This window comes from Marmota marmota, unplaced genomic scaffold (assembly GCF_001458135.2).
Source record: "Marmota marmota marmota unplaced genomic scaffold, marMar, whole genome shotgun sequence".
NCBI lineage: Eukaryota > Metazoa > Chordata > Mammalia > Rodentia > Sciuridae > Marmota > Marmota marmota.
The window spans coordinates 2,855,769-2,879,025 of record NW_026000078.1 but is presented as its reverse complement, the minus strand read 5'-3'; the positions used below and the strand labels follow the sequence as shown (position 1 = coordinate 2,879,025).

The window sequence follows — 23,257 nt, the reverse complement described above, 5'->3', positions numbered from 1 at the left end:
CTATGATCACAGTAAAATATGGAGGAGGGATTCAAGTTGAGGATTCCAGCCTGTAACAAGTGCCAAACAAGCCTCCATTGGCTTCAGTTATAGCAGTCATTCAGTCATGTGCATGTGGAAGTAGACTTTGAAAAAAAAATTATTCCAACTGACAGAGATTAAAGCAAAGCAAAGCAGAGCAACAACAACAACAATAACAACAAAAAAATTGGTCTTCTAGATGCAAACTCTAACCTATCTAGAAAATTAGTTTATGTTAATTATCATTTTATAAGAATTGATAATGTGTAGTTTTATTTAAAATGAAGGAATCAGGAATGATGATTTTTTTTTTTGGGCAAGAAAAGTAACAAGTTCTGTATTGTGATATTAATCAAAAAGATAACAGTGGAATAGTAGATGGAAATGTCTGATCTGTTGGGGACAGATCTAAAATTATAAGTCTTAAGAGGAAAACAGCATAGGAATATTCTATAGAACTCCTTTGTTTTATAATGGGTAGGTCTGATTTTATATCAGTCTCAAATTAATTTTACTTTGGGATATTGACCAAGTAATTGTAAGTACAGAAGAAATGCACAGAAACAGAGAGTGTGGAGATTTAGCATTACTCACATTAGGGGAAAGAAAATTAAAAATTGATGAATTGTCTAAGGAAAAGAATGTGAGTAAAGAAGAAATGGGAAATAAAAAGGAAATAGAAAAAGAAAACAAAATATTATTGAGTGTGCATTCTTCCAATCCTTGTTTTGAGTACTATATATTCATTATATTCTTGCAATTGACATGGTCGTATTATTGCATTTCATTTTTAAGGCAAATGATCTTAGGCTTAGAGAAGATAATTAGATTGTATAAGTTTAAAGTCCTTTATCTGCAGATGAAATTCATGATATCTCATTACATAAATTCCTGTCTAGATATGTAGATCTCTCTATAACATCTGCTTAACTAAATTTCCCCGTCTCTTTTCCTTCCTCCCTCCTTTTTGATTACATTTTTCCAAGTTGTCCTGACATTTCTATACCCTTTTTATTTATTTTTATTTTTTTGGTACCAGGGATTGAACTCAGGGACACTTGGCCACTGAGCCACATCCCCAACCCTAGTTTTTTATTTTATTTAGAGACATGGTCTCATTGAGTTACTTAGTGCCTCCAGGTTGCTGAGGTTGGCTTTGAAATTGTGATCCTCCTGTCTTAGACTCCAGAGCCACTGGGATTACAGGCGTGTGCCATCACACCTGGCTTCCATACCCTTGTGAACAATTTTGTCTGAAAGAAGAGTCAGAAGAGCTAATATTCCAGATAACTCGGCTTTAATACTCTAACAGTTTCCCTGTAGCCCATTGACTGTTTGAATGAATCAAAGACTAAACTGCTTAAACTATCAAAGCAAAGATTGAGTCCCTAATGATTATAGATGTTTTTCATGTGTCACAACCATGCACCCTAAACTCTGTATCCTATCTATATTTTCTAATCCATAGAAAGCAAATACAATATTTGTAATCATCCATCTAACTCTGTGTCCATCTGTTTATTCACCTATGAATATATTTTGCACCTGTTCTCTTTATTCATAATTCATTCAGAAATAAACAGAGACCAGAGAATTTGCATCACACTGTTATCACATTCTCTCACAATGAGCTTACTAAGCTCTGCCTGGTCTACATGGAATGCCATCCTCTTGTGTTCAGAGAGACAGTGAAGCATAAGGACATGCCTAAAGACATGTCTAAAGAATGTGCTTGAGAATATGGGAGATTGCTTTAGACAGGATCCTATTTGTAAATATCCTCAGAAGAAATCTCTTGATAATCATAACTCTAAAAGTATTCATTTTAAGTCTGCTTTTATAGAATTATTTTATTTTTCTGTGGTTTCTTGAATACTTAACTATTTTTCTTTCAGTTGTTATGAATTTTGAAATGCAGAATTTCCTTCTTCCTTTGGCTTGCAAAAATCATGGAGTCAAAATTGAGTCTCAATAGGGAAGATCGATGCCTTATTATCACTTTTCTAATCTTTTGAACATACTTATTATAAAAAGTACAAATTTTGTACATATTTTAATATTACTTATTATGTTTTATTCTCATTATTTTTTAACTTCTGGATAAGATCCATTAAATTGACTTTATAACTCATCAATGGATCATGGCCTACAGGGAGAAAATCCCTTGTCTGTAGGCATGTTTAGATTGCTAATATTTTTAGCTTCATATAATGCCAATAAAATATTATTTGCTTACCTGTCTTTCATGCTTACCTGTTTTTTACTTATATTCTATTTTATATATTATGTATTCTCTGTAAACTATTATAATTTTTTTCTTTTGGAATGACAATATATCTGAATATACCATCTATTAAGATGAAGTTATACAGATCCATAAAATAGACTTTTCCTACAAAGAACTTATGTTTTACTGAGGATGACAGATAAGAAAAAAAAATAATAAGTATTAAGTGATAAACTAAAAGGCCAGAGAGACAAAATTGAAAATAATGCTTTTTGTCTAAAAGAATTATGTTGGAGTTGGAGCTATAAATTAAAAATCAGTTTTATCTATGAAAAATAATTTTTGTGTGTGCTGAATTTAGTCTTGAAGTTCTCATTCTTGTTTTGGTCCTGTTAGGAAAGAACAGGTATTTTAAGATAATGGTTTTCTAAAAGATTTTGCTACTAGGAGTAAATGTATATTGAGAAACAGTTCATAGTTCTTGCACTTAAGAAAAAAAAATTACCAACAGAGTTCTGTGACTTTGTTCTTTTTAAGTCAAGTCAAAATCAAGTGCTCACTGTATGCATGATATTGTATCCAACAACTGGTTGTAGATGCCAGTCAAAGCCTAGGCAGGTCTACTGATCACAGGGATTTAAGCACATAGTAGGTGACTTGTTACACACATGAAACAGAAGGCAGCAAGGAGTGAAGAATGAGAGAGGCAGGCAGTGCAGCATTTTCCTGCATATTGAAGATAAACTGGGTAAATGTTTTGTATATATATAAACATGCCATATGTGCAGATATGACATATACAAATTCTCAGCTTTGACTTACCCCCTCTATTTTCCTAAAGGAAAATCAGGAGAACATTTTCCCTAAGTAATGTTTTCTCCATATCTTATGATATGAAATCATCTCTTTACCAACAATTTCTTTTTCTTTAAAAATATGACTAAAACAAATATGATAGGGTGGTTGGTAAAGCCTTTTATCTTTATATTTCTTTCCTTCTATGCTACTTTTTATGATAATGCATATCTTCTCTGTTGTGGCCCAGGTTAATCTCAGTAAGCTATTCTCACATGCAGCTAGGGATGAGAGACAGGTAGAGCCAGTGTCGGAGACCAATGACCAAAGTTTGCAGAACTGCATGACTTTGATCATTCAGAATTTATGCTTTAAATTCTAATAATGTCTGATATCTCATCTAAATTTTTGGCCTGTGTGATCTAAAATATTTCATTTGAAGAGTAGAATTATATCATACTAATCTTGCCATGAAGGTCAATTTGGCCTTAAAATTGACCTACTTGAATAGCTCTGTATTACAAGAACCTCTTATGTTTATGCTTCTATTCTCCCCATAGTAGATACATGTTAAGTGAATGCTAATGAGATCATTTGTCTGTTTATCAGTTTCATTTACTTTATAGATGCTCCTCAGAATATGAAATACACATATAAAATAACTGATAAAATATCTGTATTAGTGTTTCCCTCTGTTTAAAGCATTTGAAAAACAGCCCCTGTTCTCACTACCCCAAGAATAGAGAATGATGTTATTGTGGCTTGTTTCCTTGTCATTGTGAGGAAGAAGACACTGAAAATTTAGAGAGGAGGTTGCAGAAAGAACTAAAACTAACAATATACTTTAAAAAAGGAACTAAATATAGATATTTAAATTCCTCCTTTTTGAAAGAATGATCACTTTTTATTTGAAAAAGAGAAAAAAAATCCTAAGTTTTCCATAGTGGTTATTATTGAGTACTCAAACATAATGATACTGTAATTATAATATGTGTAATTCAATACATATTAAATTATTGCCTTTACAAAAAGGTTTTTGAAAATATATTTCAGTTGCAGAATCACATTGGTTACAATAACCCACTTGAATCAAATGTATGAAAGATGATATGTCATGAGCTTTGTAATGTTTTGAACAACCAATAAAAAAAAAGAAAATATATTTCAGGTTTACAACATGATGTTATGGGATATATTTAAATAGTGAAATTATTACTATAATAAAGCAAGTAACTTTCTATCACAGTTATTTTTTTATGACAAGAGCAGCTGAAATCTACTTATTTAACCTCAATGCATAGTATAGTGCCCTTTTATTAACTTGAGTCCTCATGCTGGGCAGTAGATCTCTTCACTTGTATATCTTACATATTTCCTATTAGCTCCTGTATGAAAATGCCACATCATAAAAATAGTGCAGATATTTAGTTATTCACAATAGCAAGGTCATGCAAATAGAACTTTTAAATTGTCATGTGTCCATTGGTATTTATATCACAAATCAGGAAACTGATATTTCTCTAGATTTTAACCTTTCTTGAAAATTCTTTCCAGTTCAACACTTTTAATATGTAAAATAATCATCATTGCTCTAGGGGCAAACACAAAAACAGTTTAATGCTGTGTGGAGAAAGTTCCTCCTCCCCCACCTTACTTTAACAATACCATATTACTTCTTGGATCTTAGTTATCTCTTCTATAAAATTTTACATATACAATTATTTGAGATTATATAATTATTTAAAAATATACAGATGCTTATGTATAGTTTTCCAACATCTGTTGCATTCATACTTTAAGACAAGAATTGTTCAAATAATTTCAGGTGTTATCAACATATTAAATATCACACAAGCCTCATGATAGACTGTGTCCCTAATTTATTGGTTAGCAAATGACTCTTAGAGAATTTGCTCAAGATCAGAAAGTTAGTGCTCTGATTCTGGAATGGAAAAGATTGCACATTCAATTGATACACTTACTTAGGGCCTGCTGTTTTCCAAGTGCTGTACTCCAAGTGCTGGAATCATTGACAAAAACACGCAGAAGTTTCTGCCTTTGTGGTTCTGATCATTGTGACTTTAACCTGTATTTAAATCTAAACATACATCTTAGACATAATTTTTCATTTATTGCACAGTTGTAAAATTTCTTATTAACTGTACAGCAGTGCAAAAATTTTATCATTATACATGTCTACTCTTTATGAAACATAATTCATTTACAGTGCAGGTTTCTCAAGGGCTGGTACCTATTGTAATATATCTCCAGTAAGTGTCACTAGAGAGTGGATCCTCAGTATGTTTTTTATTGAATATGTAAACTGGACCCTCTTTTAATATTGGATTTAAACTTCAATTTATAAAAAGAGACAGAACTTCTCTAGTGGTTCAATTGAGATTAAAGGATTCATAAGTCTTATTCTTTTAAAGTTGGCTTGGGAATATTTAAGATTTGCAAATTTTCTATGTATCACTTGCTTAATCAGTAGGTACCATCAGAGATTTTCACTTTTCATTTATTTATGTATAAAATAAAATCACTGCAGAGCATGCTGTTATTACAAATATCTAGGCTTATAGAGTATTTGAAATAACTAGTAGGAAAGGAAATTGAAATTGTACTTTGGGGCACAAATATACATTTAAAAAGTCTCTTCTTGTTTTCATCATTTGTTTCAAAGTTTATGAGCTGTGACAAGATCATGAACAATATTTTAACTACAAAGAGGTAATATATTTTTGTTATTAATTTTAATGCAGGTTTCACAGAAAGATGGTAATCTGAAATTTAATCTTATGAATGCTTCAAGGGAGAAATTAAAATAGTTATGCTTTGTAATAAAAGCATAAAGTATCTACAAACTATACAAACTTTCATAGATTCAAATCGGCATTTCATCTATACTTGAGTCACATTAATACAATTATTTGAAATATCTTGATTAACTTTAAATATTAAAGACACCTCGTTGTTAATTTAATATGCATTCTTTTTTAAAGAAAGAGCCATAAATTATTTCCTTGTGACATATCAATCATAATGTATCAAGTTAAGGCAGCACGTATTTCTTTTAATTCCAGTACTACATCTTTTTAGGGAAAACACAATCAACTCTGTTATTCTGCAAGTTTTTAAATTTCTGTTGATTAGCAAGAGAGCTTTTTAAAAAAATCCAGCAGGTGAGCTTTTATAAAAATATAAATGCATATCATTGATTTAATTATGTTCCATATATATTGCTATTGTTTCTATTATTTAATGTACATAGTACATATTTTACTTTTTGGTAATATCAATGAAGAGAGTGGGGATATTTTTAAAAAGGAAATTTAGTGTTGAGTGCTATGCTGATTTATTTAGAAAATAATTGTAGCAAAACTGAAATACTATATGTAAGGAATACTTAAAAGTATTTTTCTCTTCTAATTCTTAGGGAAATACTGTTTTTTAGTTAAAGGGTTTTTTACTTGTGACTAAAGAATGGCTGGAATTTTTTTTTTTTTTGATAGTAAAGGAAAATACCAAGACTTCTTACATCAGGAGATAGTGTAACCAAATATTCAGAGATAAATTGGACATACTGTGTAAGTAACAGTGAGACATGTAATTACTAGAAAAAAATACTTTTCGCCTGGAATTCTGAAACCTAAAGTAAAAGCACTTCTAAGTATTTGTGTATGAATGTTTTTATGGAAAGATCAGGATGAATATACTCTGAAGAAGGTGTATTTACTCAAGTAATTTTAGACTCAGCATCAATAAGAGAAAGATTTAACTTTTCAGATCAGGGCAGCAGTGTGATAAAAGAGCCCCATGGTGTCTTAGATAAAAGGTTTGTTGAGTAGTTAGCCAAGCTGAAAACAGTTCTTTGGTGGTCTTGAAAATGGAGAGGAACTATTTGGATAAAGGAAAGCACTTTCACCCATTGAAAGTGTTTGTAACCAATTTGAACTTTAATGGAAGAAATGGCCTTAAATGGCTCTATTTCTTCTACTTATCAAAATTTAACACAATATATATGTGGGTAATGTGGGTGCAAAGAGAGTCAGGGAAAAATTGTTCCCCATTTATAAAGCCCTTAGTAGGTTCTTTTGAATTATACATTAAAATAGGATTCATGTTGACATAATTATAAAAGAATGAGGTATAATTTACTCTAATTCAGTCCCTAATACTTCCTCTTTCACTTTCCTCCTTCCTCCCCCTGTTCCTTTCCCTCTACTGGTCTTTCTGCTGCTTACTTAGTGTCTTGTGGATGTACATGGTGATGAGATTGACTGTGGTATGTTAAAATACCTTACATATGAAAAGTATTTTGCACAGTTATTGTTACATTTTAGGCTTGAAAATCAGAAAATAACAAAATTTCTTTACATAATCATCTTCTTTCTAGTAATCCTCTTTATCTTTCCATTCTCACAGTTGTCCACCTCCATAGCCTGCGGTGATACCATAAAACAACAGAAATGAGAGAAAATAATATTTATTGGATTACTTGGGTAGACTTTCAACATTGGGGTTTAGACAGGATTAAAAACCTAATGATTTTATGCCTTGATTTATCAGAACTGCATCTCTTTTTGTATAATCAATTACAAATAAAATATCTCATCACTTATATAGGATGCATATTTTATCTTTGAAAAAAACAATGGATGGTAATCCTTTCCTGAGGTTTACAAGTGGAATATTAAAATACAAGATGTCATACCTACAAGGTACATTGATCAGTTTTTCTGATAGTGAGAATTTATCTTAAGGGATGTCAATTGTAACCTGAATGAAACAGAATAACCCTTGTTGCATTATATATTGTATTTTGTTGATGTATTTCTATTACCAACAAAGGAGTATTTTTATTACTGAAAACTTTCTCTCATTTTATTAATTCAGGGAATATCTGTGCATCTCACTGCTCCTCCCAATTCCTCCCTTTTCCCTCTCTCTGTTTGGTTTCCCCTCTAATAATTAGCAGCATATCTTTGAGCTATTTTTCATTTAGAGGTGCACTTCTTGACACTGAAACACTCCAAAGACTCTGCCATCATTATTTCTCTTCTTTACTGGCCTCTGCAGTCACTCATCAGAACTGTGCCACTTGACTTAACAGATAAGCCACTTCTTAAAAAAATTATTTTATTATTATGAAATTAAAATAAAATAGATTGACAGCACTGCAGAAGTTTATTACTTGAAAAATGCTAACATGTTTTCCCTTGTAACTGTGTATGCATTTTTAGTATTTGGGATACTTGATTGGTAAATATGTACTATTTACACAATTTTTTCATTATTATGCAATATGAAGACTATTTTCTAGATTTGTCTTTGTACATGTACTCAGAGCTCAGAAATGTCATTATTTATTTAAGTCAACAACTAATTTCATAATTTCTTTAACCATAGTTTGGCAACGTTTCTCCAATTATTTCTGCATCCCTGTGTTTAAGTTACTCCATAGTAATGATAGTGGTTCAGTTAGTTATAAATCAACAGAAATGAGAGAAAATAATATTTCTTGGATTACTCTATCTCCTATAAATCTGTATCCCTTTCATTTATTTTATTTAATTGTTATATTCAGACAACTGGCTAGTTAAAAGTACTATATGTAGCTTGTGAATTTATTTAGAAAATAATGTCAGGAAATTAAGAAGTAAATTTATTTGTAGTCTTTTTGTAATCAATGAGAACTTGGTGAAATTGAGTGGGTGCTGAATTTAAGGACATTCCCCAATAATGGTCCTTGGGAATTATTGATGTCCTCATCAGAGAGCAGCAGTGGGGGGTCCTATAGAGAAATCACTGAGCAGAGTCCAATGTCAGAGTTCCCTCAACTAGCTATGTAATCATGAAGAACTCTTGGAGCCTCAGATTCTTCATCTTTAAAGCTCAGATGCTGCCATTGCACGATCAATTCCCTCAGATTTTTGAGAGAATAAAATGACAAAGTGAAACAAAATAATTTGTAAATTTTAAAGCATATGGAAATACGAATCATTGGTATGGTTACTATTTTTCTTATTGCCATTTGTAATTAATTACCTAGATAATAAAATATAAATTAGAATAAATTCAGTAATTCAAATTTATATGGTAGAATGATTTCCACAATACGGGAAGTATAGCACTAGCAAATAAGTGTTAAATAATGTTTTCCAGGTTTTATAAATAATTGATTATGAATTTTAAAATGAAATTGTATAAAGATACTAATTATTAGGTAAAGGTACTAATATTATCTCATGGAATAAATGAGCCCATTTCCCCATTTTATTCAATTATAAAATAATATGATAAATTATAACAATCACCCATCTAAGACACTCATCCAAAGGTAAAATACTATTATATTAAATAAAAATAAAAATAGAAAGTATATAATACTTAAGCTTTACATAACTTAGTAAATATTTTTAAATTTCTTTTATCCTTCACTACTTAATTTTTTCATAAATTGTTGAAACAGAATATGAAAACTATAAGGTTATTTTTTAAAAAGTTTACATATGAGATATTTTTCAAAGCAAATTAGTTTAAAAATGTAGTATCTTTCTTAGTCAGTTTCACAAACCTAATCAGATGTGAATTAATAAGACCCAATGTTTTCTAGAGAATTCTATGATAAATTTAAGGCCTTCTTCTCCAGGAAAAAAAATGTAAACTTTGGTAGAGTGATTATCAAACTTTTCTATGTAAAATTTGTACTTGAAAATATTTTAAGACATTTTTTGAAGGCAATTTTTAGACTTAGAAATTCTGATTTAGCAAGTTTGAAGTGAAATTCTAAAATCACTTCAAGAAATAATAGTGTAAGGAGTGGATTCTGCCAATTTTTTATAATATACACAAAGAAAGTTTATGAGAGACTAGATTGAATAGATATTTTATAGAACATTGTACACAATTGCAAACACAAATTTAAAAAAGCTAGCATCCATAAAACAGTAAAAAAATATATATATATATATATATAATTTTGAAGTGGTTGTGTATCTCATTAGTCTTTCCTAACTTCAACAGCTGTGCTGAATATTGGAACAAGAAATTAGTCTCCTGAATAGTGGATACAGCTGTTCGAATTTGAGATCTTAAAATTTTCTAGAAGTTCTTTTTATATTTTTTACTGGACTGTAAAATGCCATTGTTACCTAAGCGACTTAAGGCAGTAATATTTTTATTTCCATTAATAATAAAATAATTATTTTCCTCTGTTCTAGGGCTCACCAGGAGAACGTGGATCAGCAGGTACTGCTGGCCCAATTGGTTTGCCAGGGCGTCCAGGACCCCAAGGGCCCCCTGGTCCGGCTGGAGAAAAGGGTGCTCCTGTAAGTAATGTTGGGAAGAAAATACATTAAAATGCTACCTTGCACAAGTTATTGCTTTTTATTCAAGAATATTAGCTCTTCCTACCTGACTGTACTCTTCCTGTATATGTGCCTGGCATATAAAGACACCTCCTTTTATATTTATAATAGAGGAAATTTCAAATTCAATTAAATGGGTGACATTTTCCCACACTTTATGAAACCCTAATATCTGTGAGGGAGTTGGATATTATTAAGTAAAAACTTCTCATTTTCTCCTTTTTAAAAATAAAATTGGGAGTTTTGATTAAAACTAAACCTTGCTGCTTTTTATTAGAAAAGTGTGAACTTTTCACACCTGATATAACTTTAGTTTCAGTCATTTCTATAATCCGTAAATGAATCCCATAGAAAGTGGCTGTATATTTGTAATTTGAGTTTTGATCTCAACTGAGTGAGATGCGAGGACTCTGACCAATTATTCAGGGTATATTTATGGTTTTAAAATTTGATATTTTAGTGATGAAGGACTTAGTGATTGAATTTATGGGTTTTTATTTTTAAATTTCTCCTTTACTTTTTTCCAGCTTTTGATTTAATCATAATTTTTTTGAAAGAGCATTCTCATTCTCAAGATTAAAATACAGCCTAATTCCGTAAATGTAGATGAAAGGTGCTGGCTAAGATCTCTCAAAATATAAGTTTAATGCATTTGTATACCTGTAAGTCTCCACATCCACAATTCAATTATAGTTAATCCTCAGCTCTAGCAAATATATTACATTTATTGTCCACATATTTTCTCTCATTACTCTGTGATATCATTCAGAGTTTCTGACTTGGTGCTGCTGTAAGATAATATCACAGACTGGGGAGTTCATAATGAACAAATTTGGATAGCTTCATGGTTCTACAGGCTGGGAAACGCAAGATTAAGGGGCCACATTTCACAAGAGCATCCATCTTACATCATCACACAGCAAAGAGAGTTTGACAGAGAGTAAAGGGGGACTGAACTCCCTTTTATAGCAAACCTAACCCTGTGATAATGAATCCTCCCCTGTGACAACATTGATTCCTTCATTCCACCCTCATGACACAATTACCTCTTGTTGGGCCCTACCTTTCAACATGGCGGCACTAGGATCAGCCTTCCATCATATGCTTTTTGGGCAAGCATTTGAATCACAGCAGTTTCAAAATAAAGCAGCTTTTTTTCCCGTTCTCTTTTGCTTTCCTTTCCTTTGTTTGCTCTGCTTTCGTTTTATTTCCTTTTCATTCTTTATTTTCTTTCATCCATTCATTTATTCATTCATTTGTTTCTTCCTTCCTTTTTTATTTTGATCCCTGTAATCCACAATAATAAAAAACAGAAACATTTAATGATACCTGTGTTTAGAATTATGGGGTGGCAGAAAAAAAACATTTCTAATATATGCTGAGAAATTTTCTTTAAGCCTTATATTTTAGAGTTGTCTCTGCATGGAGGAGATAAAAGAGAAACAGATTCAAGCCCTTTGATAAAAGTTCATTGAGAAATCTAGGTCACACATATCTTGGCATAATACAGTAAAGAATGCAGCTTTGGGATGTTCATTCCATTTTCTTTTATTCAACAAATAGCTATTGAGAAAAACTAACCATTAGACACTGTGTTAGGTAGTATTTTTATTTTTTTAGGGAGATGTCTGTTTAGGGACAGTAACAGAAAGTAATTCCAAAATGTTAGGTTAAAGGACACATAAATATTCATGCAAAGAACTAGTAAAAAGTGTTGGAAATATTGACCAAAATGTTAAGTGCATCCCTTATATTCCTTCCTTTTTCCAAATATAAGTTTTGTTTTTTAACTACCACTCAGTGGCTTTTGTTATAAAATGTTATGTAATTATCAGTAGGTGTAGACTTTCATGACAAAATGACAACATGGGTGGTATAGAAGTCAAGCACATTCCCACCCACCCAGCATCTTGGAAAGGAAAAAAGTGGAAAACAAGAGCCATGCATATCCACATGACCCACTTAGCAATAACTATGGCCCAATCTGCATCCCTTAATTATCAGATTAGAAACTCATTCAGGTGGGCTAGAGAATGGTGCTAAAAACCTCTTCCAACTTACTGCATTGGTAGAAATATTTTGATAGGGATACTGATCCTTAAACCTATAACTGCATTGGGAGGTTATTACACATAAGAATACAGATAGGAAACTGAATTTTTTGTCTTTGTAAAATCCAGCTATAGAAATAGAGGGAAGCTAGATTTCAAACACAGTGAAGTTACTGCATAAATGAATTAAATACTAGGAGTTAGAAGTTTTGGAAAAATTTGCTCCAAGTATTTATTACAGTATCAAGCATGCATATATATATATATATATATATATATATATATATGAAATTGCAGAGAAAAGGGTAAGGGCCAGGACTGTAAATCTATGACTCATTTAGAATAAGAGCAATATTTAAAACCATACTATTAGATTACCATATGAGGCAATGTTAAGAGAGAATAACAGAGAATTCATTCTATGGAAAATAATAATGGATGTAAAAGGATTCAGTAAGAGATAGAGTAAAACATCCATGAGTGATAAGAAAAAAAAAATGTGTGTATACGTATCTCCAGAGGCATGCCATCAAATAGGCCATGAGAGAAGAGTTTCTTTTTGTTCAGTGCTTTAAAAGGTAAAGAATACTGAAAATAAAAAGAGCAAACAGAGGTACTGGGATTTGACCCATTGGACATTATGACCTTATTGTAAATGCAGTGGAGTTCAAGGAGAAAGTGGATTCAAGAGACTTGGAGTCAGTGCATGTGGATCACCTCAAGAAAGCTATGTAGCAATATGTAGGGTGAGCAGCAGATAGAAGTATTAGTAGGACTGAATACATTGCCTCCTCTTGTTATTGTGTTGTACACACATTTACCTCCTTCACTAGGAGTAAGAGTCAACTTAAAATTTAGGAAATTGAAGAAGTCGGAGCAGAAAAAGGCTACCAGCCTAAAGCTGATCAGAACTGGGGTGTACATTCATCTTTATCATTTATTTAGTTCATGATTTCTGACTAACATCAGAACTTCTTGGCCACAGGAAATCCGAGAGCTGAAACTCCAAATCTTGGTTCTTGTGTTCCAATGAAAGAAAATTTAAAGTTGGACACCAAAAATCATGCAAGAGAAATTTATTATAAGTGAAAGTAAAGTAAAAGCAAAGTGAGTCTTAAAAGCAGAGCGCACTCTCAAAAGAGAGAGTAGACTGTCTCCAAGCAGAGAATAACAAAGGAGATAACCTTGTCTCCAAGTTATTACTGATAGATGTTTACCAGGAGAACTGGAGACCACCTTCTCTACTCTTTGATAATCAGGTATTTAATCCCACCTTCACATTGGGAGGTGGAGTTTGTGACTTTAGTTGGTTCTCTCTGGAACTGTCATGGTGGCCATCCTATATAGGGGGGCTTCATCTACAAGTCAATCCCATGTTAATGTGGGCACTGGGGTCAATAGCTGGTCAGAAGTTACCTTATTGTGACTGCACTGCTAAAAATATCTTCCTTTCAGAGAGTTAAAGACAGTTAGAGCCATAATTCCTAGCTTCACAACAATATCAATGGAGTCTGTCAAGAGTTAGTCCCATTAATCCCTATGTTTTGATGTATTTTCCCATTAGGTCTTTTGTTTTTGCTTGTTTTTTTTTTTTTTTTTTAATGAATTAACTTTGCTTTCTTCTCTAATTTGGAAGCAATTTAAAAACCCTAATGTAATTTAAAGAACACTTGTGACCTTGCCTGCATTTCACTACTCATTGCTAGCTACTATCTAACACTGTTTCCTCATTTCTGAAAAGAAGATAATCACAGTATTTTGTGAGGATTAGGTGAAATTGTTGTTTTAAAGCATTTTGCAGATATTGATATGTTTTTAGTAAATAATCATTATTAATTACACCAGAGCAGAATGAGATAATGATCTCAAAATACATACATAAATTAACATTTGAATAAGTAGAGATAGATTTTGCAAATTGTGATTAAAGTTGAGGATGTGAATATAGGTTAAATATAAGACCAGGCCAATTACAGGGCATGAAAGAGTGCAACTCACTATCGGTTTTTAAGGTAAGATTTAGTATTTAATGTAACCAGAGGGGTAATAGTGGTGAAATAAAGACTGACTGCTTAAGGATAAATGGATGTTCCAGTAGTTGTGTAGGTGTCAGTCTAAGAGATGCATAAGGAGGAGAAGTGATGTCATTGTGAGGAACTGTGAGTGGTAAATCTAAATTTAGAGTGCCATAGATTGCGGAAGGATTTTTCTCAACTTCACACAGACAAGGAACAGAAGAAATAGATAGCAAGAGACTCCAGGCTGGAGATTACATGTGCTATAATGAAGGCAGATGAGGATAAATTCATCTTAATTTGCAGTCGCCCTTGTACAAAATAATTAACTTTATGATTTAAAGTTAGCAGGGGAATCCAAATTAAAAGGAAATATCTAACTTGGCTTTTGAGTTTGAAGTAGTGAAGTTTAGTAAAAGCAACACAGCACATTTTATGAGTATAGATAGGTTTGAAATATAATATTTTATTGAGGGATTTTTTAAAAAAAAGTCCTCAGAGTGATGTGAGAAGTATGTTCTATAATAAGTTTGTCACACATTTTGAAAACAAGAACATATAAAAAAAAGTATCAACAAGTTACCTTTGTTTAATAGTTATTTTATTTTAGTTGTCATTAATTAATTAATTATATATGGTTGCATCAGAAGTAGAAGCCACCAGTAAGCTGGGTCTTTCTCTTAGGAACAGCAACAAGTAATTGACCTAAGAAATTATGTAATATGATCTGATTTGTTCTCTGGTTACAATGTAGAGCATGGTTTGAAAGGAAGTAAAAATGAATGTAGGGAAAAGCAGTGCCTTGTTTAAGTAATTTAGACCAAGGACACTGGTATTTAGAATTCAAGAGTCAGTGACAGAGATAAAATGGAGAATAGATAACTAGGAGGGCTGGTGGTATAGCTCAATGGTATAGTGTTTGCTAACATGCAAGGCACCAAGTTTGATCCCCAGCACTAGGTGGGACTAACTGGGAGACAAAGCAGATAAAAGTCAGTATAAAGGGCAAGAGTTGGATGGTGGGGGAAGTTTGGAGAGGTGGGCTGGACCTAATAACCTGTAGATGGCCAGCTGGTATAAAAAGTGAAAAGGGAATCACTGAATATAATTGAGAATACAGTGTTATGCAAAACCTATGAAAGTTTGACTTTTAGGAAGTAAAATATTTTAAACTCTGAAAGGATGTTTTCTGGAAAGCAGAGGTAGTTTTTATTATTAAGACTTTTTTTTTAATTACACAATGTAGGTAAATGAATGTCCCTGTCAAAAACAAACAAAAATAAAAGTAGGAAAAACTAGCATCCTTGTCATTTTGAATTAGGAAAAACAGCTGAATTAAAATACCAAAATCCAGAAAATCCATGACAGATGTGTTAAAATAGGAAAGAGTTACATCTAAAGTCTATTGTGAAGTTGGACATAGAAGGAAGTGGATTTTATGATTTTTTTAAAGCCTTATATCTTCTGTATAGCTACTTCAGTGACACTAAAGAGGAGTTGAGGTTCAGCAAGTTTTCACAAACATCAGGCATCAGATCCGACTTGCCAGTACTTACTTAGAAACTATGTGTCTGAAAGAAAAAATTCTCAGTTGAATCGTAATTACTTCTGTGGACCAACGCTGAGATTCATAAATAATTTAAAAGGCTAAGTCATAAAACGATATAGGGATCTTTTATGTATGTTATCATTTGCTGCTTGAATTTTTTTTTCCTTAGAAACATTAAACAATTTCCTTGTCAAGTATAGGAACTAGGTTATATCTATATTATATATATAAATTGTAGCTGCACTTAAAAATTGTAGCACACAGCTAGTTGTTAGGTTTGTTACAACAAATTAATGATCTGTTTGATTTTCAATACAGGGAGAAAAAGGTCCCCAAGGCCCTGCAGGGAGAGATGGAGTACAGGGCCCCGTGGGTCTCCCAGGACCTGCTGGTCCTGCTGGCTCCCCTGGTGAAGATGGAGACAAGGTCAGTGTCCAATATTTTGTACAACTTGTTTGAAAGTTTAATTTTTTTCTCAAATATTTTATAATTAGTCTAAGATTGGATGACAGGTGGAAGGTAACCTTTATCAAATTTTACCATACCTTTCACATGTTGGAAAGTTTTATTTTAGAGGTTGAAAGCTAGTATATCTTCCATAAAACAGTATGTGGGATACAAATAGGAAAATGAAATAAGAGAAAAGTGGCAGTAAGAAAAAATAGTAGGTGCCAACTACTGTTTATTTTAAAAAATGTTTCTGAAATGAATGCAAAATAAAAATAATTACCTGCATATGTTTAGCACTTACATCTTAGATATTATATAGTAAGATTTAAGAGTTATATACTGAATTGACAATTATATGCTCTCTTACTAATATATAAGTGAAGACTTTAAGCTTTTTATTCCAAATGCAAAGTTGTGTTTGAATTTAATAGATTTTCTAATATTATTCTAAAATGCTATAGAAAATTTGTGAAACAGCACTACTTTGAATATGTGCATTAGCTTACTATTTGAAAAACTAGGAGAAAAGCACTTTTTGATTAATGTTATTTGTCTCTGCACCAATGTGTTTCCATTATCATTTTACAGTGGGATATTTGAGACAAAATCAATTTTTTAAATTCTAAATCCAGTTGCAATATTTCTCCATGTTAATCTGACATTTGTCTATATGTTAGTCAAAACTACAAAGCTAGACACACAGATCCTAGGATTATGCATCTTAAACAGTGATGTTAAATGCTAACATGGAATTGGGTTAAAGATAAAATGTAATAATTCAATGATAATGATAATAATGCAATGCAAGTTACGATGTTACAAATAAACTGTCACTTAACTCTCTCAAATACAGGGTGAAATTGGTGAACCAGGACAAAAAGGCAGCAAGGGGGACAAAGGAGAAAACGTGAGTTTCCAGCTGCTTATTTCCAGGGTTAATTTAACAGCTTTTACTGTTTACCATGGATAGTTTCCCATAATACTATTTACTTACCTAGCCAAATGTTATAATATCAATACTTTATTACCTTTGTGTTATATCATTCCATAATGCTGTACAATTCTGTGAGGTCTTCTGCTTATGTCATTAAGTCCAGTATGATATTTGTAGGTTATTTTTAAATTCCACTCTAGCAATGAAAGAGTACTGTAATGCAATAGCCAGCCTGCTTTTCCATATGGGAAATACTATGCAAACATATGCCAAATTAAATACCATTCCTGTGGTCTTTACCTGTATATAAATTGATAAATCTGTTTCCATATATTCTAAGTGCTTATTTTGGAATATTTTTCTTAACAAATCATGAAGCTGGTGAAAGAATTTCTGTTGTGTGGCCAAATGGTGTGTTCATTCTTGCCTCTCGGCCTTTTTTTATTCACTGTTTACCAGTTTAAATCCTATTCGAATTATATTTTTTAAAATTTCCCTTCTTCTTAGATTAAGTAAGGTAAGTGATAATATCTCATGTACTTTCCCTCTGCATTTATTCATTAATTCATGCTCTTTAAAGAGCTTCTACAGACATCTAGTTCTTATTTTCCTCTTTTTCTTTCTTTAAGTGTTCCATATTCTGCAATAAGAAGGCAAGTTGGGGAAGTGCAGAGTAATGTTCTACATTTGTTATTTTTTCAACTAGTATAGAAGTTTACATAACATTCTAGAAATTATATTCTAATAAGCCATGACTCTGTCCTGTGACCCATTTATCATTCTGATGCTTTTCATGTTTCAATTATTGCATACCTTAAAACAACTTTGAACAAAGATTTTTTTTCTTTTTAGAATTGATTCTTAAACTGAATAGTCACCAAATCCAGTGATGAATGGTCCTAACTAAAGAGAATAATTTGTATCAAAACAAAAACAGCTTTTAGATAATGCAATATTTAACCCATTGTGAGCCCTTCATGTGTTTCTCTATCAGTACAAGACAACCTTAATGAGTGATGGGCAACGTTGATCTTCTGGATCTATGCTGTACAAGTATCACAGGAAATTGTGTATGGAAACCATATGCCTAAGCGTGATCAGTTGCTATTGGATATAAATTAAAAGTTCTATTTTAGTAAATTACCTTTTCTTAGGTTTTTACATATCTTAAAGATATGTAAATACAATTTGTCTAATTAGAAAACCTTATGTGATTTCCAGAAGCCATGTTTGAAAGGTTTTATTTCCTCCTTAAAGCTATAATTAAATATGACTGGATGTCTATAATCCAGCAGTTCTGAAATATTTTTGTCTCAGGACCCTTGTAGATTTAAACACTTTTTAAGAATGCCAAAAAGCTGTGCTCCATGTGGATTATTATACTATGAATTAAACTGAGAAATTTTAAATACTTACATATTGATTCATTAAAATTAAGAATAATAATCCCCAGGTGGTTTTAATAAAATATAGCTATATTTCCCCCCAAAAAAATATATAGTACAAAGAATAGCGATGCCTCATTATTGGGGGGTTCTAGATTAATAGAAGAAGCTATATCCTCAAATGTGCTTCTCACTGCAGTCTGTAATGATAGGTTGTTCTGGTTGAAATCCAGGCTCACATATATATGAAGTTGGAAAGGCAAGAGTGTTTTGAAATCTTTTTTCAGATGATTTGGTGTATTTTTGATTCTACCTCAACATTTGATAAATCATAACTTTTCTTAAGTTCAATTGTGGTATGGAATCTGCTATCAAAGCAGTGAGCTCCTTGTGCTATTACATTTTTATTTGTCTACCTTGCACTTTGAATGACTCTTTTCCTCATATATAATTTTATATCATCCTGCAATGATCATTTGAAAATTACTGGTTGACTAAGTAAGATCTTTAATGTGTTAACACATTACTTTATACAATATCAATAACATAAGAAAATGATTTCAGATTGGGCAGCAGTGAGGCCTGAAATGGCAGATATAAGATTTCAGAATTCTAATTTTGCTTGAAAATTTCAATGTTATCTTTGATGCATTTATAAATACTGTCAGTTTTTTTTAATTCACAAACTTTCTTTATTTTCATCACATCTCTGCCAAATTCCCAAGTTAAATAATTACAGTCTTACTGTCTGTCTTGTCTTTTAAGTAAAAATAGTATTCCATGTAAAAAGTACTGCCTCAGCATCAAATCAAACTACAGTCCAAGTGCCTTTTTGAAAGAGGCGTTGTACTTCAATATATAACAATAGAACTTTTTCCTTTAGTTTGGTCCTATGAATATCAAAGGACATGTGCTATTTTTTTATGTGTTATTCCTGACAAAAGAAAGTCAATATTTAATAAAATGAAGGATGATTCATACTTCAACAAGAACATCATTTTATGACAGAGTTCAGGACTATGAAAATATAGTTATTGCTTTTATAATTTGTAGCTATTGACATGATGATTGTTAAAGTCATCAGCAATTTTATCATCATTAGTGCATCATTACTGCAAATGCCTAGATTGTATAAAAGATAACATTGTAGTGTTTTTATATGAAGAATTTTGAACTGGAAGAAACTCAAATGGTCTCAAATACCCTCAGTGGTTTGTAGACAACATTTTTGGAATCTTTGCTGTAAGCAATCTTCCCCAAAGGTGGTAACCATATAATAGAATAGAATTCAATGACTCTTGATTGCTTTCATATCTTTTATAGAGCCTGACTAGTTTTAATGCAAGAAAATAAGATAGCAAGGACATATCTATGCAAGTAAGGCTCATAATGCCTTTGGAATCTATTGCTCAAAATAAAGAGTCCAATATACTTGATATATAATACCAAGTTTGTGTGTGTACACATATTAGAAGTTTGAAATTTTCATGTATCTAAATTACATACTATCTCTAGGGAATCTTCAGAATTCTCATGTTCTGTTAGAAGATACTACATAGACAAATTTTTCATGTGCTATTCCTGACCCATACGTTTTCACTAAAGAAATCTGGTATTGTGAAAAAATTTTAATGTGAACCTTCAACTTGATGTATATTAGTGTACAAATCTATTTTTTACATATCTACTACCTATAGATGAGAAGGCTTTCAATAAGTGTCAATTTAAAATTGATTCAAAATAAAAATAAGCAGCAGTTGACAGTTCTAAGAGTGAAAATTTTCTGAGTAATGTTGCTGTTTGTCCAAAGGGTGTAGAGAGGTTTAATAGACCTTGATCAGTCAAAGGTTTTGCTTTTATATTGCAAAGGTTTTGGTTTATATAGGATTTTCTGGCTTCAGTTTTAAATTTACTGGTCTTTATCTATCTCAGGGTCCTCCTGGTCCTCCAGGTCTTCAAGGACCAGTTGGTGCCCCAGGAATTGCTGTAAGTATTCCATTTTGTTCAACCAAGATCTCATTCGTGAAATTTATGAAATGTCACATAACCCAATGATTTTTTTGTGTGGTAATGTTTTATTTGTATGTTTGACACTGACTCACAGTTAATTTTTGTATGGTAATAAGTTCTATTTGTATGTTTGATATCGGTCATGTTTAAATTATATTGCATAGCTAACCAAGCTTATCCTTAGAACAAGAAAACGTGACTTCCTTTCAACCTAGACTATAACTAGTTGAAAATAACTTAATGTGTAATAAATTTTTCAATGTTAAAAAGCTTTTGCTTCATTTGTATATATGATCAACTCACAATCAGCAGTACTCCAGAAACATGAAATGTTAGCAACATGAACAATGACACGTTTGTAGCAAATAGTGGGAATTTAGTTTACATTTTACTTTGGTTATTCTCAAATATATCAGCTTTGAACAAATTGCAATGGAGACATTTTATGACTCGTATCATAATGGTTGTCCAATTCATGATTATTTTCCTTGCTGCTCCCTAGGGAGGCGATGGAGAACCAGGTCCCAGAGGACAGCAGGGGATGTTTGGGCAGAAAGGTGATGAGGGTGCAAGAGGTTTCCCTGGACCGCCTGGTCCCATAGGTCTTCAGGTAAGTGGTTCTCTGATTGTTTACTCCATCATTTCCACCTGGTTCATATGTCAGGTTCACCTAGTGGAGGCGAGAAAAGCATCTTTCCTTGTTTCTATGTAAGAACAATATTTAACTATAATGATTATTTTACTCTTATATATATCTGAACTTCAACTGCCTTTTACCAAGTATTCTTAATTTTTCTGAACATGTATCAGCCTGATTCCTGCTTTTGCAGTACATTTAGCCCTTAGGCAAAATACCTCAGATATTATAACCCCTTTTTTTCATTCCTATATTTTTTTTTAAAAAAATGAACTACGTGTGTATGAGTCTGATAATTAAAGGTAAGACATTAGAATGGTTTTTCTTGGGTCTTATAGCAGAAATTTTAATAATTCAGGTAACAGCAAACATTCAAAAGTATTAAGAGAAATAGCACACTGCCAACAAATAGTAAGATAAACAATAATAGATAGATTAATAGTAAACCAATTAATTTTTTTTAATTAAAATAATTTGTGTTTTATGAAGCATATCTTGGAAGGAAATATTATATTGCAAGACACTGTAGATGAGAAATTTTTATTTCTGTAGTATAGATCTTACAACTGGACTCTTGGCCGTCTCTGTTCTGAGTATGATTCGCTTTCCACCTGATGTTCACTGATCCCTATAAACTTTGCAACCGTCTGGTCTTTTTCCCCTTACTTATTCTATACTTACTATTCTCTACATATCTAGTGATTCCTTGTAAAATTGTAAAGATGTTTTAAATGGAATTTAGGTAATGTGGATGTTGCTTGTGCTTAATTAGCAATATTAGAAATGATACATTAAGTCATCTGGCTCACCGTACCTAAGAATTTGTGAAGTCATAAAAAAGTATATGCAAGTGAAATTTGTATATATTTAATCATCTTTATTTTCCTAAATAAAATCGTAAAAGTATTGGATTTTGGTATTAAATAGCTTGTTATGTACATAGTTGTACAAATTACATCCTGTCACATAATAATTTTTAATGTAATTATTACTGTTAAAATAGGTTTTTTTTTTACTAGTTAACATGATATCCTAATTTTCTGCTTCATTTTAATGACAAAGTTTTTTTATGCTTGAAAAGTACAAAGCTTTACTTTCATATTTGTTGTGTTTGACATTTTTATAGTTGTAAATAAATAGTCATGAGTACTACTTACAGTATGTGTGAGAAGTACACATATTTTAAAACAAGAAAGCATTAAAACAAGATCACCAATGGATGTGCTACTATTCAATTTCTCTTTTTGTCATGTATGTGATTACTCTGAATTCTGTAAGGTTGTAATTTAGGAACTTGGCTCTCATGGTTAAAAAAACGTTGCCTTGTAGTTTATATTTATAAAATTGCCACTATTTGCTGCAATAGAAATTATCACCTTTTTCACAAAATAAGAAAAAAGTGTTCCTTGGTGAGGATGACTCAAGAAATCAATTTATTAAAAAATTGTTCATATTGTCCCATAACTACATCTTTAAATAGGGATATTGAAAAGATGCTAATGTAGTTAATATGTACACAATTACATCTATCCTTTAATTGATTCTTCATAGAGATAGGAGCAATCACAATAGACATAAATAATAATAATCTAGTATTTGAATAAAATTACTGAAATTGATATTTACTATTCATCTGCATATGAAGAGAAAGAGAGTGTTGTTGTTTTTTGTTGTTGTTGTTGTTGTTGTTTTTTGTGTGTGTGTGTGTTTCAGAGAGAGAGTTTTTGACCTAAATTAATTTTTGGTGTTTCATTGAAGTGGCAGATGATTTTAAATTCACAAACCCTACAATAAAACCTCTCCATGCATAAAT

The 23,257-nt window shown here is 31.7% G+C and overlaps 1 protein-coding gene across 6 annotated transcripts in view; it reads left to right on the top strand.

Moving 5' to 3' along the window:
- Col11a1 (collagen type XI alpha 1 chain) overlaps positions 1-23,257 on the top strand; it is a 211,632-nt gene that overhangs the window by 145,401 nt on the left and 42,974 nt on the right. For all 6 annotated transcript variants that reach the window (XM_048814622.1, XM_048814625.1, XM_048814623.1 and 3 more), the window contains 5 exons: positions 10,267-10,374; positions 16,347-16,454; positions 17,332-17,385; positions 20,730-20,783; positions 21,310-21,417. In XM_048814622.1, coding sequence (XP_048670579.1) covers positions 10,267-10,374; positions 16,347-16,454; positions 17,332-17,385; positions 20,730-20,783; positions 21,310-21,417 — 432 coding nt within the window. The remainder of the gene's footprint in view (positions 1-10,266; positions 10,375-16,346; positions 16,455-17,331; positions 17,386-20,729; positions 20,784-21,309; positions 21,418-23,257) is intronic.